The 18407-nt window shown below is 40.9% G+C and overlaps 1 protein-coding gene across 1 annotated transcript in view; it reads left to right on the forward strand.

The window, feature by feature from the left end:
* The first annotated feature begins 7303 nt into the window (after window positions 1-7303).
* The window catches only part of LOC117961033 (cysteine-rich protein 2-like), a 13111-nt gene continuing 2007 nt past the window's right edge, over window positions 7304-18407 (forward strand). The window contains exons 1-8 of the mRNA XM_034899403.1: window positions 7304-7397; window positions 7431-7482; window positions 14213-14307; window positions 16837-16894; window positions 17333-17461; window positions 17864-17932; window positions 18082-18176; window positions 18301-18358. Coding sequence (XP_034755294.1) covers window positions 7440-7482; window positions 14213-14307; window positions 16837-16894; window positions 17333-17461; window positions 17864-17932; window positions 18082-18176; window positions 18301-18358 — 547 coding nt within the window. The 5' untranslated portion in view covers window positions 7304-7397; window positions 7431-7439. The remainder of the gene's footprint in view (window positions 7398-7430; window positions 7483-14212; window positions 14308-16836; window positions 16895-17332; window positions 17462-17863; window positions 17933-18081; window positions 18177-18300; window positions 18359-18407) is intronic.

Consider the following 18407-nt stretch of genomic DNA (forward strand, 5'->3'; position numbering starts at 1 on the left):
GTGTGAAGATTATTTCTTTATCCTTGTTTTCACTAAACTCACCATGTTAAGAACACACAGATTTGTCTTAACAAAACATTTCACTAACAAAGTAAATTCAACTAGAACTTCAAGCAGTTACGACGGGGTCCAGGCCTCCCCGTGCAAGTCGTCCCGACGCCAGTCGCCATCGGCTAACCGGGGAGCTCGTGGAAGCGTAACTCGAAGCGTAACGCGGGGAGGCAAACGTCAGGAAATATCGAGAGGCGTGAGCCGCGAGGTCGTCGGTACATTGCTGTTGAAAATATCCCAGATCCCTAAAGGATTTTAGACAACCTCTGGTCTGTCTGGGTTCATTTCCTATAAAAACGTGTAAAACATCAACCCTGCTGTCCAGGGTCACTCTATGAACATCATTTATTTTCAGGACAAACTGGGTTATTAGAACATTTGCTGCACTGACGCCATTTGAATGGTAAAAAGGTTGTGGGACCATAAAGACAAATAAATAAATAAAAAAATAAAACGGAACATGAATCTCACAGATATGTATAGATGTCACACAAACAGCAATGCTACATGAGCATTTATGTTGGCTAAAACAGTTCTATATATTTAGAGTCATCAAGAGCAAAAATAAGACCTTCTGTAAGGGATAGCAAGACAACAACAACATCAGAAGAACGGGGCCACTGTTTGTTTAAGTTCCAAAAGTCAGCATGTTTCTACTAGTTATATTATTAAGTTACAAAGTTATGAATCAGAAGTGCCGTTTGGCGTCATGTACGTCGCACTCAACCACAGAATGGATAAAATGGCCCAAAATGGTCTACGTTGATTATGGCGCCCCCTAAGGGCACATCTTTACCAAATTTGGTTTGGTGTTGATGGCATTTACTGTGGCACAGACATTGCAATTGCAAATTTCCCATTTAAATGCATTGGGTTTAATGACAAAACATATAAATGTTGGTCATAGCGCCCCCTAAAGGCCAATTATCGCCAAATTTGGTACAAAGCATCATGGAGAGATGGAAAACACTGTTCTCAAGTCATTTGCTGATGACATATAATTTAGCCGAGATATGATGTGATATGTGTTTGTTATCTTACTGCTGACAATTTGTTTCGTCTTCGAATGCGCACACGTTAACGTAGCAAAGTTCTGTATATAACTTTTTGTCAGGGCCATCTGGAGACGCTATAAACCTGGTTTTGTGCAGATTTGTCGCATGGCCTAGGACGAGTTTGAAAAAGTTGGATTCGTGCTTAACACAATATTGTGAAAAAGACACTAAGCAGGATTGGGTGTGGCCTATATCAAGTGACTCGGCTTGATTCAGTGAACACGTGGATGTAAATTGAGGGAGTTATAGGCAAAAACACGTTTAATGTTTAACGTCATTGTAGAGCCACCTAGTGGTCCAAATGTGGTCAGTGGTCAGCTACCCAGTGTACATCTACTCTGTCAATATCAAGTAATTCACTGTGTCAGTGGTATTCCTGACTTGGGCCCATAGGCCACGCCCACTTGAACCAACCAGTACCCCACTGTAAGGGGCGGGCCTAGATGGTCCCCCTAAACTTTTGTAAAACTGGGATGAGCGGTTCACGAGATATAAACCTTTTTGTAGCGCCACCCAGTGGCCAGATGTGATGAAATTAGTTTTAGAGTCTCAGAGCCTCATGCCAAGAAATATTCTACAGTTTGGTTTTGACAGCATTTATTTTGGCCAAGATATGGAAAGGTTGGTGTTTTCATAGTTAGATCCAGTTGGATCCAGGAAACACGTTGATATAAGGTTTTTAAATGTCTCATAGTTAGTTAGTGTTAGGCCAAAAAAGGTTTTAAAAAACAATAGGCTACTTGTTACTGTGGTCCACGCACCCGCAGGCTTGGGCCCCTATGACACGGTTGATTTTTAATGTCCCTTCCATATATATATATATCATATATATATATATATATATATATATATATATATATGATATAAGTCTTCTTACCTGTAGAGTGAAGCAGCGGTATCAGAAATAAAGACATTTTGATCCATTTGAACTCTTCCATCGTGCTTCTCTGTGTCTCTGCTTCTTCTCTCTCTCGTTCTGATGCTCACAACTGTTTCTAAAATAGTTCTTTAGTCGAGAGACGCTGCATCTACTTCCTGTCATTAGGATGATGTCACTTCTTCATAATGACTTTTAGGGTTAGGGGGAGGCTGTTTGAATCTCTTATAGACGCCAAACAGTCAGAAAGTCTTTCATAACTTTCATGTTTGCATTTGCAAAACATAGTTTTCTCTCAGAGGAAAGTTAAATGTTTCTGTGTTCATTGATCCAATCTAACGCTGCAACAAACTAACTGTATTAACGTCATGTTGAGTCAGGTGGTCTCACTGTGGACAGTCCCAGGGAGGATATGGGACACTGACGTCTTTCACACCTGAAAAGAAGAAGTTGACTACATGAAGATTGTTGTTAAGATAAGTGTTTGCAGTCATGCAGCTTGTTTTACTCTCTGACACATGTTGGCTCCTCTTTGTAGCTTTGCAGTTTGTTTCTCTGTTGCTCTGCAGGTTTTCCCATCTAATGAGGACCAGATAAACATCAGAAATACACAGACAGTCCACACTTTATGAGGACACAAGTCATTTGTCAATTGTGTTGAAAACTACTTTAACCCCTGGAAGGTTTGGGCTCACTGAGACTAGTGTCAACAAACGGTTATAACACTGCTGAGAGTCCTGAGTGAACTGAGAGAGGCAACTGGGACCGGAGACAACGTCAGAGGACATCTGGTGGACAGGAAGAAAATGGCAGTGAACGGTTAGAGGAAGTGTGATTGTGTCTGGAGGGACAGAGAGACAGAGTGGGACACACTGCAGAGACCACTGCTGTGTACGGGGTGAGCAGCTGAAGACATTCTAGCCACCTCATTACCTCATACAAACCCCCCTTCAAAATAAATGAACTATCCATCCAAATAACTGGAGGCAGAGCATCAAAACTCCACAATTTGCACAAACGCAGTGTCTGGTCCGTTCACGTTGTTCTGAAATAAAAACCTCTGTTACATGTTGGTTGTCACATTTCTGTTTGATGCCATCCCTCCAGCTGTGGTTCAGGAGGTTTCTCATGCTTTGCTGTGTGCACACTGACAGATCTGCAGTCTGGAGTCCAAATATACTGTCGGAGATGTATTTCCATTCATATCAGGCCGGCCACAGTAGGTCGTCATGGACAACCAACCCGTTCTTACTCCCAACTCATAAAATATGGAGACCTGGGTAGGGGCTCTGCAGCGTTTTAAGATGACGTGGAATTAAGAGACAGTAGCGAGTAGTGTTAATGGTTAATATTTTGTTCACAAATGCTGTAACATTCACGGTAACACAAACGGACAAGCACTCGTCTGTCTTGGTCAAACAAAGTTTAGGTAATGAGATCATATTAATTATGTTAATAATTAGCTTTCTTAGTGTTTCCGTCATTCATATTCATGTTATACATCCTTACCTGTAAACTGAAGCTCCAGAATCAGAAACAAAGATGGTTTAATTCATCTGAATTGAGCCATCGTGTCTCTCTGTCTCTCTCTGCTACTTCTTTTTGAAAGTCTTTAAACTAGTTGCTTCTTAAGAACAAACGTGTCAACTTCCTTTAATCAGCGACGTGTCACTTCCTTATTCTTCCTTTCTCTGATGTGTCAAGATGTCCGTGAGCTCGCTGTAACCCTGCTGTTGTCCTCGGCAGCAAAACAAAAAGCAGATAGACAAATGTGAAGGAAACAAAAACAGAAATGCTTTGGATACGAGACAGAGGCAGTTTAGCATTAGACCCTAACCCCCCCCCCCCCCACACACACACACACACACACACACACACACACACACACACACACCCTGACATTCACTCACTGTTGACGTCTGTGCCAAGATTGCACAGAGACACAATCTGGAAGTGTTTATTTTAAGATTAGTGCATTCGTAGGCCCCAGATGGCTCAAGACCAAGACCACTGTATGGAAAAGGAATTGCCACTGTTTCCATCTTTGCTGAATCTGTTTATGTGTTTTAATCTCATTTGAAAATGCAACATGTCAGACTTATAGAGAGGAAAGTCTTATGGCACAAGTCCACTGTTCCTCTTTCCCTTCCAGCCTGTTCTCACGAGCCATTTGTTCAAAAAGCTACATTACGGAGAAGGCCTTCTCAAAACAACTTCTGTTTGATGTTTTTTCATCACGAACCCATCACCTGGAGCATGTTTCCCTGTCTGTCAGGTTTGTTTTTTGTGTTTTGTGTTACGTTCCTGAACGTAGCCCGTTCCGGTTGCCGGGTAGCGAGTGCAAGGCGGGAAATCCAGAATCACCTGAACGTGCTCCCACCTGTTCCTCATCAGCGATCTGCACGCTTGGTCCTGATCATCAGCACAACACTATTTAACCCTCTTGTCTTTGGGTCTAAATTGACCGCTTTTGGAAAAGTTTCTGTATCAGAAATTTGGGTTTCTTTCAAACAAATTGTCCAAAAAAGTAACGTGGATGGTTCCCTACAACGCTCCTCACAAGGTAAATAAATAATCAGTTCACTACTTTCATTGACTTTGGGTGTTTTTTGTCAATTGTTTTCAGTATTTGGAGAACAAAATACTCAATGAAAAAACTAGTGTGTGACAAAAGTAAAAACTATTTTTTAAAGTTAATAAAAGTGACTAAAACGTGAACAAATGTAACAAAAAAGTGACAAATGTGAAAAAAATGCCAAACAAAGTGACAAAATGTCTCAAAAAAAGTGACAAATGAAAAAATAAAAAGTGACAAATGTAGGAAAAAACACAGTCCGGCATTTGCCTTCAAACTTTAGTTGTATTTTTATTCCACACAAAAGGCCACCTTATAAGATGAGATCATTAAAATAGACTTTATTACCGGGGTAAGTCCTGTGTTACAGCAGCTCAAATGAAAAAAATAGCTTAAATAGCCATAAGAAAAGTATACAAAAGTATTAATAGAAATAGAAAAAAAACAACGGTTATAATAATAATAGTATTAATATGTACATTATAATCAACTTCATCATAAACAGACAGATAAAAAGAAATATGCGAAGATATATAGATGAGTAAAGTGCGGATGAATAGAAATTACATATTGCACAATAGTAGATGCCACAGAGTAATAAATTAATAAACATGCATAGTGCAAGATGTTAGGTGATGGTTGATGTTGCAGAATCAGCTAGCAGTGCTACGTTATGTCGATCTGTATCAGAGAGTCTGACTGCCGGACTAAAGGCAGGTATGTCAGTTGTTCAGTATCTCGGTGTGAGGAATGCACCGAGCAGCCCTGCCGAGCTGCAGAGCTTCACTTAACATTCCCGGTGAAGAGCCGTGCTGTCCGTCCCGCAGGGTAACCCAGCAACCACACAGACAACACAAACACATCTGCAGGGTGACACTGATGAATGCACGCCAAGAAATCATTGCTGGGATTTAGCATTCATCACATTTCCAAAATAAAAGAACCGGCATCAACGGACCACCGCCGGGATCACACATTCAAACTCAGGTCCCAGATGTAAACGTGCAGAGACATCTTCACTGATGTCTGCCTTCTGGACAGGAAGTCCCTACACCTGGTGATTAATGACGTCAGGGTGTCCCTCCTTAACGGGACTACTGCAACTTGTCAATGTTTCTGAGACTGTGTAATGTTTAATCTGAGGATTGATAAAGGGTTGAGATCAGGAGACGATGAGGATGTCCAAGGATTTCGGATCATTTGCAGCTTGATTCAAGCAGTGAACAAACTTTCATGACACAGCGAGCGACTCTGCACACACACACACACACACAGGTGTCTACACCAGAGTGACTGATGACCATCCGAACACCTGCGTTCCTTATAGTCTGCTTGTCCTGCAGCGGTCAGTTGATCTATTTCTGTGAGACAGTTACCTTTGACCCGACTGCTTATATGAGAGACACTTCTACCAGCTTACACATTCTGATCTATTCCTGTACCCTAGGGTCCACTTCACGCTGACTCCGCCCTAAAAGCTCCCTCTGAATGTTCATTTTAACTCTTACATTCATAAATATCGACCTATCACTGATCATAGAGGACCTGTAACGGCAAACAACACTAACAGTGAAAAGAACACTATATATATTCCCTGGGTCGGATTTTTCCAGTGAATGAAAGGCAGTTTTAATTAAATTTTTAATTTTAATCTATTTATTAATCCCCAGTGGGGAAATTACAATTTACTGAGGCCCCAAAGAGCACATTTAAGCAACGGGGCAATTCAAAGTGCATCGCATAAACACTATTAAAATAATAAAAGTTACAGTGCAGTACGAGAAATTAAACATTAAAGTGCAGTTAAAACCAGTCAACGTAAATTACGAAAATAAAAGTTACATTGGAGTGTATGAAATGAAACATCAAAGAGCCGTTAACAGTTAAACATATAAAAGCAGAGGAAATGGCAGAGTTTAGGGTGCTAGTTTGGGACAGTGTATAAGCCGCTGCCCCCCCACACACGTTATCGGGGCGTAGTAACCATGCTGTGGAAACCCAAACTTTGTTGACCAATAAGGTCGCTCTATACAGGCAGAACCACGTGTCTTTACCATCTGGGCCCTGCAGGATCATGGGACTTTGTATTCTGGTTACCCGTAACAATGGAAGTACTTCTCTTTACAGCACAATACAGACGTCACCATGAGTCTAAGTTAAATCACGACAAACTTTGCAAAATCCTGAACAGCTCCAACTGTTTCTTGTAGGTTTTACCTTAATATCTACCGTACACCACACACCCGTGTTGGAGAAATTCTCAGAAATATATTTGTTTTCTGTTACTGTAAAAAAAAAAAAGCAAAACACCATATACAGTATTTTGGTAAAGTTTACAAAGTTCACATGATCTAACAGCTTTTTTGTTTGTACAGGTAGAAATGGAAACAATGTGTTTAATATTGACAGCCAGCTCCAAAAGACTTGGCTTCTCTTTCAAAAACTTCAATTTATCTAATTAAAATTTGGTTAAAATAATAATAAAATGTATTGTGTAATACTCTGGCCCCTGTGATAATCTGCTCCATAGTTTCTTGGTATATTGGTAAAACCAAAATAAATGTACCAGTGTTTCATTCAGTTCTCCAGAAAAATCCCACATCAGGTGTGTGTGTGTGTGTGTGTGTGTGTGTGTGTGTGTGTGTGTGTGTGTGTGTGAGGATGAAGTGAGGATGAAGTGATGTCATCGTGGGGGCGGGGCTATGCAAATGAGGCGGGAGAGCCAGAGGGAGGCTGTGACTGAGCCTCTCGGTCTCTCCCATCACCACCACCCTCTGAGGAGCGTCTGCAGCCGCCGGAGCCTCGTTCACACAGCCGGACGGACCGACACAGCACCGGGACACCGACTGGAAACCTCTCCGTGTCTTCGTCCACACGGAACATGGCGTCAAAATGTCCAAAATGCGACAAGACGGTGTATTTCGGTAAGTGTTGTTTTAACCGCCCGACGTCGAGGTGATGATGCCGGGCGGGGGTTTGGCTGCTGGGGGGGGGGGGGGGGGGGGGGGGGGGGGGGGGGGGGGGGGGGGGGGGGGGGGGGGGGTTAGCTACCGGGAGGCTACCTAGCATCCTCGTATTGTTTCCAGCTAGAAAACAATATATAGATATATATAGATGCATATTTAAGCCATGCAGAGCTCTATATCTGAGTTGACGTGTTGACTATGACAAAACAAGGGTTTCCATTTTGTAAGTCATTTTATAATTAAATTATTTTATAAATACAGTCGAATTTAATTAAAATTGTTTTAAAGAAGAATCCAGATATAGGCTATTGGACAATAAGTATCCTCAATTCATGAAATTTTATTTGTACTGTACATCACATTTCTAAGGATATATGTGCACAATTGTTGGCTTTGTAATACGGTCATTAATTAACATGATTGTAATTTATATAATGGTAATATATTTAACATTAACATTTCATAAACACAAGGTTCAATTATTCAAAATCACCTAGTGAAAGACATACCATTGAGTCCAATTGATTTCTAATGTTTTCAAGTATTTCAGATCTAACTTTGCAAAAATACTCATTAAAGTTATCATTATGTAGATAAGGTGAGATAAATTACAGTGAACCACTATCATGATATTCATCAAACATTCCTGTAATAGTACTATCACAGCTGACACATAGCAAAATGACTCCCCACTATTTTTTCCTTAAAACCATGTTTTACAACATTTTAGGGAACTAAGTTCCACTCCACCCGCTAGCTGTTAGAACAAGATTACTCGCTAGTCTCAGTACAGACAGGTATCATTTTACAACGTACTTTAGAGGAAACCCACGGATGTATTAAAGGGGAGCTATGCAGTTTTTTTTAGCTTAATTAACATTAACTAAACAGCTTCTGGGTCATTTAAATAGTTATATTACCTTTTTTGGGTGGCGTGGCGCCTTGGAGCTGCAACATGGGATTGTCAAGCAGACAAACTGACATATAATATATAAGAAAAGACTGATACTTTGCGCCTGTGTATCAATACAGTATTGCCACTAGTCCTGTAACTGCAACCCACCATGGCATCACAGTAAAACGATGCTCTTATATGTGAGAATAGGCACGTGACCCGTTTCAACTCAGAAGAGTTAAAATCTAAACGATGCTCAACCCTAATAGTACCGCAACAAAACCTAATTATAAACTCCCAGCAAAGGACCACAGACCGTAGGAGCCTGGATATTTAAAAAAAAACAACAACCGACAGCCTAATCCAATAACCCTTCTGCTGTAATGAGTCTGGGCTGCTCGGCCTCAATTGGCCTATTTATTTTTATTTTGCCAGTTTAGATGTGAAATGCAAGTTTTTGTCAAAGATGTCAGGGCCTCAGATGTCGATTCTCAGACTCCAACTACTAACGGCTCTGTGGTGACGCAGCCCAGACTGAGCTATAATTGGTCCGTTTATCTTGGGATGAGATAACCAGGAAGCCATAAACAGTCCTGTTGGTGCTCATCCACCTAAACTGTGTCATCTGAAAGCTTACGATGAAGCCCCGTCTTTACATTTAACTCCTCTTTTAAATGACCTGTTCCCCCAGACCGTTCACTATCATTCTCCCGTTTTACACGAGAAAATAAAAGCGTGACATCATCTGGATCATGAAAGAGAGTTAAAAGGCCACATATCAGTTGTCAGCTCTTCATTTTGAAGCCCCACCGCATGATACTGTAAATAATTGATTGACTGCGTCACATGGATCAATTTCCTTTTTGTTCTTTCATTTTCATTTCCGTGGAGAGCAGCAGGCGAAGCCCCGCCCTGCAGCTCTTCTTTTTCCTCCTCATATTAGGAGAAATATGTTTCCTCTGGCAGCGGGAGTTGTTGTTCTGTAGCTGCACGGAGAATTTATTGTGGTGGAGGGTCATGTTACACATTGTAAGCTCAGACATTTGGGGATTTTGAGCTTCAAAGCTGCCAGTCTGTCAAGTCTTTTTTTTGTATGTGTGCAGCTTATAATTTTTTTAATAAAATTTGCACATACTCAGCATTTCATAGATACAACAACAAACAACCGCATGTCATTTGTACAACATATTGATATAGAAGGGGGGAAAATAACAAGAAAAACAAACACAGAAGAAGAAAATCAGCTCTGGAAAGAAAAGGAAAAATGTCCCGAATAAATCACAGCTCAACACAGCGGTTTGAAGCGGAGACGAGGCTCAAAATAAGCGTCTGCAGTGGGCCTCTTGTGGACTATGACACGCATAAACAGTATTTATTCATAAACGTTCAATAACAGTTTCTATTTCTCTTAACGTGCAATAACTGTTTTTATATGCTGCCATTCAATTTGTCCTAAAGATAACACTCTGTAGCATTTGTATTTATCTATTTTTAAACTTTGTTTTTAGTGAAAGTAGCGTTTATGAGCCCGAGGAACGACATTTTGTTCATATGTGAACTCTGGATGTACAGTAAAAGATATCTACCTACAGCGGCCTGAATAAGGTTACACACCCAGGATAAAGTGGATTAAAAAGAGGAATAAAAAAACATCTTTTGGAAATTGATCTTACACACACTTGAAATGATGCTTTTCTCGCCTAAATGTTTTACCAAAAAAAAATGAAACTTTCACTTTTTGTTCCAAGTGTCAGAGTGACACTAGGCCTTACTGACCAGAGCTAAAGAGGTTAGAATAAAGCATCTATAAAATGATTGGAGGGGGGCATAAGATACACACCCCGATGTTACATTCCCATAAAGGCAGGCACATTTTTATTTTTTTTAAATAAAAATGCCAAGGGAACCAAAGGCCACGGGAACTTTATCAGGATGCATAGTATCCTGATCCATGTAATAACTGGCCTTTAATAATAAACATGTGCCTGCTTCTATGGGAATTTAACATAGGGGGGTGTATATTTATGCACCCTGTATTATATGGAAGAACATTTATTTATTTACAACACATTCTTTTAAAAAGAAAATTGGTGTCCTTAAAAGGTTGGATTTTCCTAAATCTTTTGAATTACGGCATTAAGATCAATATTTTTATTCCTCTTTTAAATTAACTTTAGCCTGGGAGGGTAAACTTATGCAAGCCACTGTATCGAAAAGGAGTAAAACACAAATAGCATGAGCAAAAATGATAACAAACTACGCTACACTTGTTACACACACACACACACACACACACACACGTCGTCCAGCATCAGTGCAATGGGCCCGCTGTGTGCCAAGGTGACTTACTGTCACATAGCACAGTGACAGGCTGGCCGGTGAGTCCAAACAGGAAGTGCCATGTTGCATCAGGGCCTCGGTGGGTCTGCTGAGATATTCTGGGACTGTCCGTGACCCTCTCTATCTCTCTTCTCCTCCCTCTGTCCTCCTGTCATCTCTAAAAGCACAACAATGGCGGCCTCACACTAAAGTTACGGATGTTATAGAGCAGAATGGCACATTATAGAATCATATACCATACTGGATTATAATGTTGCATTAATGAGTTAAGTTGGTAACAGTGAAGCTTATTTTAATAACTTTATATTCTGCTGGATGGTCTTGTAAAGTCTTATCTTAATCTGCAATCATTTATTTATTTGTTGAATATATACATATATAACATTTATTTATTACTGATCAAAATAACTAATGAAAGCCAAACTTAACCAAAAAAACATGGGAACATAAATCTGACCTGTACTGCAGCCAGCCACTAGGGGGCCAGCCAGATGTTTTGGCTTTACTGTTGACGAGCTGTCATGTCGTCCATCTTAATAAACAGCATGTTGGGGCTTTTTGTGGTAACACCATGTTGTGGTATGATGAGACTAAGGCAGGGGTCCTCGATGATTTTTCATGCCAAGAACCCCTTAACATACACAGTATAAAATGAAGTAGCACAATAAACTGGGCCTACATTTACTAAGGGGGGGAATCAATACAACATAGTATCACGATACTTTCAGTAGCAATACTGTATCGATACACAGGCGCCAAGTATGGATCTTTTTTATTATATATGTGTCGGTCAGATTGTCTGCTTGACAATCCCATTTTGCAACAATACCATTAAAGTGAGATGACGGAGTTTTTCTTTTGGGTTCATAATTTGACAAATTTGAAGTTGGAAAAAGGTAATACATTGCAACATATCACAGACTATTGCAATATGTTTAAAATCGCAATAATATTGAATCATGAGGTAAGGAGCGTGATAATATGATATTGTGAGGCCTCTGGTGATTCCCACCCCGAACATTACCGCCACGCCACATTAACACCTCATATTAAGCCGTATAAAATAGCCTAATAATGGTTGGCATTGTTTTATAAATCATGTTTTAATGTTAAAGCGTACAAAGCCTGCATTGACTCTGAGGACGCCCTGTTGAAGATCCCTGGACCTGGGAAAGTTTAGACAACATCAGGTCCTTCATAGGTCTGAGGGCGAGAACATTCAGCCAATGCGAGACTACTAAAAACCAAACCTGTTCATGTATAATGATGTTTGTCTCTCTACAGAGTCAGGGAATCTAGGCAGCTGTATGATAACGGCATGTTTTGTCTCAGGACTGTCTCCTTTTGGAGGTCAGTGGGCCAGAGAGAGAGAGAGAGAGAGAGAGAGAGAGAGAGAGAGAGAGAGAGAGAGAGAGAGAGAGAGAGAGAGAGAGAGAGAGAGAGAGAGAGAGAGAGAGAGAGAGAGAGAGAGAGAGAGAGAGAGAGAGAGAGAGAGAGAGAGAGAGAGAGAACGAGGCTTTGGCATCTGATGCTTCCCACGGAGAGAGATCCACTGAATCTGTGTGTTTAGGCGACTGCAATATCTTTGTTTACCTTAAAGGTTCAGCTTTAGGCAACGCCTCCAGCAAATAGCCTACTCCTCCAGGGAGAAAGGAACTTCAGAGAGTTTGGATGTCACTGCCTATTGTGGTTAAACTGTACTGTTATTTAATATTCTCCTCAATTGAGTGTTCAAAAAAGGCTTATGAGCAGGTCATCAAGGTCCAAACCTTCCCCACCTATGTGGAATGAGTTTTGCTGCTCCTAAGTGTTTCCTAGCACTTTCATTTGGCTTACAGCGCTCGCATTCTCTCTTTCCATCACCCAGAAATCATTCCCCCTACGCAATCATGAAGGATCTTTTCGTCCCTGAAAAACACCTCGAAGATTTGAGGAGTGCTTGTGGAGGAGTTTTGTGCAAGGACACACAGGTGTATCCTACGCGGAAGTCTATTATTAAGTGACGTAAACATACTACACCCCCACATGACCGATACAGCTGTGCAGGAACTGTTGTTGCTCAGTACAGATGCTATGGAACCAAGGATTTCTTTTTTGGCATCTTTGACTCCTCCTCCTCCATCGCGTCTCTCTCTCACGTCCTCACTAGGAGGAGCTAAGAAGAGATGCAAGTGAAGGAAGCAAGGAGACCAAAAGCATAAGGAAAAGGCCCCTCTGAGTTAGAGGTATGGAGGAACATGCAGAAAAAGCTATAATGAAGTCCCCCGTGTCCCTCTTCTGTCCCTCTGAGCCCGGGGAAAGAATGTGCTTCAGGTTGATATGAACGCTCAAGAGCCTGTCAAGTGTCTTTTATCACTTTCACTGTCTGGAACAGTCTGGAACAAACGGCTCTGCTACGATTCCGAATACACGTTTGCTTATGATTTGTATCCAGATTGTGAATCAGCTGTGGAATCTTTCCCTCATAAAATCTGAAAAGCATTGCATGTTAGGCTCTCTAAAGAAATCATATTTTACTTTAATTATGTAATGTGGATTAATTACTTTTGCAAGATAAAGGACGTTTAATTCAGAGGCTAAAGCACGCTGTGCACAAGTAAAGCACAAAAGGCTTCTACATGCTGTTAGAGCTGGGAAATACATCAATATTACATCGATATCATAATATGAGAATAGATATAGTCTTAGATTTTGTTTTTCGTAAAATCGTAATATGGCATAAGTTGTCTTTTCCTGGTTTTAAAGGCTGCATTACGGTAAAGTGATGTCATTTTCTGAACTAACCAGACTGTTGTAACTGTTCTATTATTTGCTTTTACCCACTAATTCATTATATCCACATTACTGATGATTATTTATCAAAAATCTCATTGTGTAAATATTTGGTGAAAGCATTAATAGTCAACACTACAATATCGTTGCTGTATTGATATCGAGGTATTTGGTCAAGTATATTGTTAAATTTGATTTTCTCCATATTGCCCAGCTCTACATGGTGTTGCTGTGAACTGTGGGAGGCCCTTCTTTCACACTTTCTTCCATTATACAGCTTTCAATGGATGGATGTAATTTCCCTTTTATATATTTACCTAGATCCTATCAAAATAACAGTAAACCCTTTTTCCCACTAGTTCTCTATGAGGTGTTTTTGTTGAAGCTCAGCTCTAATTTGATTGTGTTTTCTGGACCGTTTCTGTTTATGTACCTCTGACCCCCCCGGATGGGGCTTGGATGACCGGAGCTTCAGTTTCTTTTAGTTCCTTTGGTGCATTTATACCCAGGATTTATTCATTCCCTCTTTACCCCATTACCATCTGGTTTCCCAGGGCTGAGTACCTGCAGGTTCATTAACGCTATCTGGATTTCTATACACGTTTTGAAAGAGTTAATTTAACGATATGACTAATAAACATGACTCGATCAATTCCTCATTTCTGTCTTTTTCTTCTGCAGCGGAGAAGGTGTCATCTTTAGGGAAAGACTGGCACAAATTCTGTCTGAAATGTGAGCGCTGCAACAAGACGTTGAATCCAGGAGGCCACGCTGAGGTAAGAGGAAGGAAGAGGAAGTGAACAGATGGAGTCGTCAACCTGGAGAATAGATAGAGTACATTTAATCTAGAGCGGTTGAGTGTTCTGGTCCGTGTCCAATGTCAGCGTCATTTCAACGATTCCCATTCATTTCCGTTGGAGCAGCCGTGCAGTGCATTCTGGTAGCGTTGCGCTGACTTGGAGAAACGGTCCGTGAGTCGCCCACTCCTCATTTGCATAAAGTTGAATCCACCCAACTTTATACAAATGAGGAGCTTTTAAACGGACCTTTCTCAATCTAAAATAAAAACACATTCAGCAACTGCATATCTTTTGCCTAAAATGTTAGAGTAAAAAATATCATATTCTGAACAAGCTGCCATCGTGGTCCTTTTTCATCTGGAGCAACCAGCCCCACATGCCATGCAGTTTTATCAAAATCACAATATGGACTAGTGCAATATCCAAATCACATGGTGGGGGGGTGCAATATTTGTTAAAGGCGAAATCAGTGTCAAACCATTTTGGATTGCGGTGCTGCAGAGACGTCCCCGCCTCCAAATCTACAGACTAAAGAAAAAAGCTTTGATTCTCGCACAAATCACACTATAATCATTATGTTACCATACTTATTCAATACAAAATAGAATAAAGATACATTATGGATTCATCCCTTCAGTATTGTGAGTCATGTAGCACTCGCAATATCAGTCAAAATCATAGCAATTAGATATTTTCCTCATATCGTGTAGCCCTAGTTTAAATGTATTAGTTCCACCAATAGTTTTGTTTGAACGCGTCGTTTGTATAGGTTTTTATTTAACTTTAGAATAAACGTTTTATTGATAAAGGACAGAGAGTTTAAGAGCAGTGATAATCCAATCCATAACATTTTAATCCAAGGACCCCCTAACTGAAGAGAGACGGAGCAGGGACCCCCTTCTACAGATATTGTATTAAAGGAAGTTGCATATTAAACTGAGCCTACAATAACGTGCAGGGCGACCTTAAGCCTTTATGCCTTTTTTAGTGCATAGAATACTTAGCTGTTAAAATAATAATCGTCAGCATGATTTTATAAATCCTCTTTTAATGTTAAACATACACGTGGCTCAGTGAATCCTCAGGATTAACTATCTTAATGACTACCTAACCCTAAGGCCAGTAAGCCTTTCATCAATGGGGATTTATGTTAACTAATTATTATATGTTGGATTCATGTTAAGACATTTACGTTTGAAATAATTGCAAATATTAATAATTTGCAGTGACTCTGAGGACCTCCTAGGGGTCCCAGACCCCCTGTTGACCATCTCTGATCTAATTAGTTGTACTACTTGTTATAGACTGTAGCGGTTTCAAATACACTAGATGTGAAAGTACACTTCCTTTGGCCTAAGAATAACGAGAACATCACCTCGGCAGGAAGTTTGGGGTTTGCTTGTTGTGAAATAGTCCCTCTGTTGACTTTCTAACCACCTGGGAAGTCTTCAGAAGAATCGATGCAAGTCTGACCGCAAAGAAACCACAAGTACTTCCTGTTGAGGTTGCTCTCTGTGATCGAAGAAGTGAAAGTATCTGAGTTTGAGGATGTGTTCCCACCGAGCGGGATTTAAACCAGCCGTGATTCTGTCTGTCTGTCTTCAGAGCTGTAGTACCTTCAGGCTCCTTGTGTCCCGAGCTGTTACTACAGTTCAGTGTTAAACTACACTACTAGCACTGTACGTGAGCTGAAAAACTGGAGCAGTTATTTCTGACTGTGATCGCTTCCGTTGCTTTTCGCGGTCTTTCAACAAGCGTTAAATGAGGAAGTGAAGCGGCGTGAATCACAGCTCAGCTGACAAATGAGGAGCTCCACCGCTGAAAGCTGCTGACTCAGAAAGTGACAGTGTTGTTTTCTTCTGTACATTCTGTTTAGGATTGGTTGTAAAACGACTTGTGAACACATCGAACCCAAGTGAAACACGAGCCTGGACTCATTAACAAAGGAGCTGATTGTGTGGTCAGGCTGATAAACACGACTAAAATAGAGAGAATGAAGCCATGACAGAGCAATGTCATAAAGGACACCAATGTCTGAATTACATACATTATTACTTCAAATGAAGCCAGCAATGTTGTATATTCTTTGTCTGGAAAGCAGTCCTACATGGTCGGTCAAGCTGAGGGCGTCTTCCTGGACAAGAAATGAGTCTCTCTTTGCACAACGTTACCAAAAAGGGGCCCAGAGGGTCATTATCCCGGGTCCTGGATTTCAAAGAGAATAATAACAAAAAATGAAATGAAGGTAAACACCACAGAATGGACTGATGCTCATATTTAGCTCTTTTGTCGTGCTTTAGAAACTGATGTAAACGGAAAAAATAACTGAGAGCAGACACGTCTTGTAAACATCTGTGAACAAGTCCTGGTTCCTTTATCATTTGGGATCATGTGAATCCAAACAGACTAAAAAACAAAAATGTATTTAACTAAACTTTCTGCTGTGCCTCAGCACCATGAGAAACTCCACCTGGATGCTTACTGTCCGTCCCTCTTGTGTTGCAGCATGATGGGACGCCTTACTGCCACAAGCCTTGCTACGCCGCCCTCTTCGGACCTAAAGGTGCCGTTCCTTCTCTCTACAGCCGGGGCTGGGCAATATGTCAATAAAAATCTGTTATTTAATTAGATATCGTCTTAGATTTTGGATATTGTAATATGATGTGTGTTGTCTGTTCCTGGTTTTAAAGGCTACATTTTAATAAAAGATTGTAATTTCTGAGCCTTCTGACTGTTCTAACAGTTTTATTATTTTACCCACTTATACTCATTATATCCACATTATTGACGATTATTTATCACAAATCTCATTGTGTAAATATTTTGTAAAAGAACCAAATGTCAACCCCACAGTTTCATCCCAATACTGATATTGAGGTATTTATTAAAATATATTATGATGTTTGATTTTCTCCATATCGCCCAGCCCTTCTGCAGAGAACATTTGCAACATCTCTGGTTATTTCCAGGTTTGTAAATGCAAAATGTGTCTGTGTTTAAGGCGTGAACATCGGCGGAGCCGGCTCCTACGTGTACGAGGCTCCTGTCAACGAAGCCCCTGCTGCTGTTTCCATGGAAACAGATGCCAAACCAGAGGAGAAAAAAGCCCCCGCACGGGGACCAGTGAAGGGTTAGAAATATGTGGAGTAAAAATAGAAAAAAACTGTCAAATTATGTCAGGATGAGAAATCTGCTAGAAGAGTGTTCTCTCTGGAGGATCAGGTTTAGTTTAGGCCACTTCTGTTGTACTGTTGCAAAGGGATTGACATACTGGAGATGTGAGGGCCAGATCTCCGGGGATAACAGAGGTAAATCAGGATGAGAAGAAGGGAAACCTCACAGAGAAAGAAAATGCATAACACCGAGATTAATAATCTGTTATTGGGTCGATGTTCCAGTCAAAGTGATCATTTGAAGATGAGTGGAAAACAGGGAAGTAAAATACAGGAAAGGATAATAAGAAAGAGAGAAAGAGAGATTGCTTGTGTTGAAAAAACTAAATATTATTCCACTTCAATGTGTTTTTTTTTAGCTGCAAGCTTCTCCTCTTTCTCCGGAGGACCCAACATCTGCCCCAGATGCAACAAGACCGTTTATTTCGGTAAGCAGAGCGGTGGCTTCATATCTCACAGTTTGCATGTATGAGTGGTGGAATGTGTCAACGTGACTAAGGCAGCTGGTTTCCGTGGTGACTATCTCCATGGTGGTACGTGTGTGTGTGTGTGTGTGTGTGTGTGTGTGTGTGTGCAGCGGAGAAGGTGTCATCTCTGGGGAAGAACTGGCACCGGCCCTGTCTGCGCTGTGAGAGGTGCAGTAAGACTCTGGCTGCCGGCAGCCACGCTGAGGTGAGAGACACACTCGTCACGCTGGACGCTTCCCTGCATTTTATATTTCATATTTCCTTTTTTTTTTTTAATCACACACCCGGGAGAAGGAATTAAAAGGGATTTTGTTTCCCATCTTTTGCAGCATGATGGACAGCCATACTGCCACAAACCGTGCTACGCTGTGCTGTTTGGGCCCAAAGGTATGAAGTCAAAAACACTGTGCAGTGGGGGGGGGGGGGGGGGGGGGGG

This window comes from Etheostoma cragini, chromosome 18 (assembly GCF_013103735.1).
Source record: "Etheostoma cragini isolate CJK2018 chromosome 18, CSU_Ecrag_1.0, whole genome shotgun sequence".
In the NCBI taxonomy this organism is placed as follows: domain Eukaryota; kingdom Metazoa; phylum Chordata; class Actinopteri; order Perciformes; family Percidae; genus Etheostoma; species Etheostoma cragini.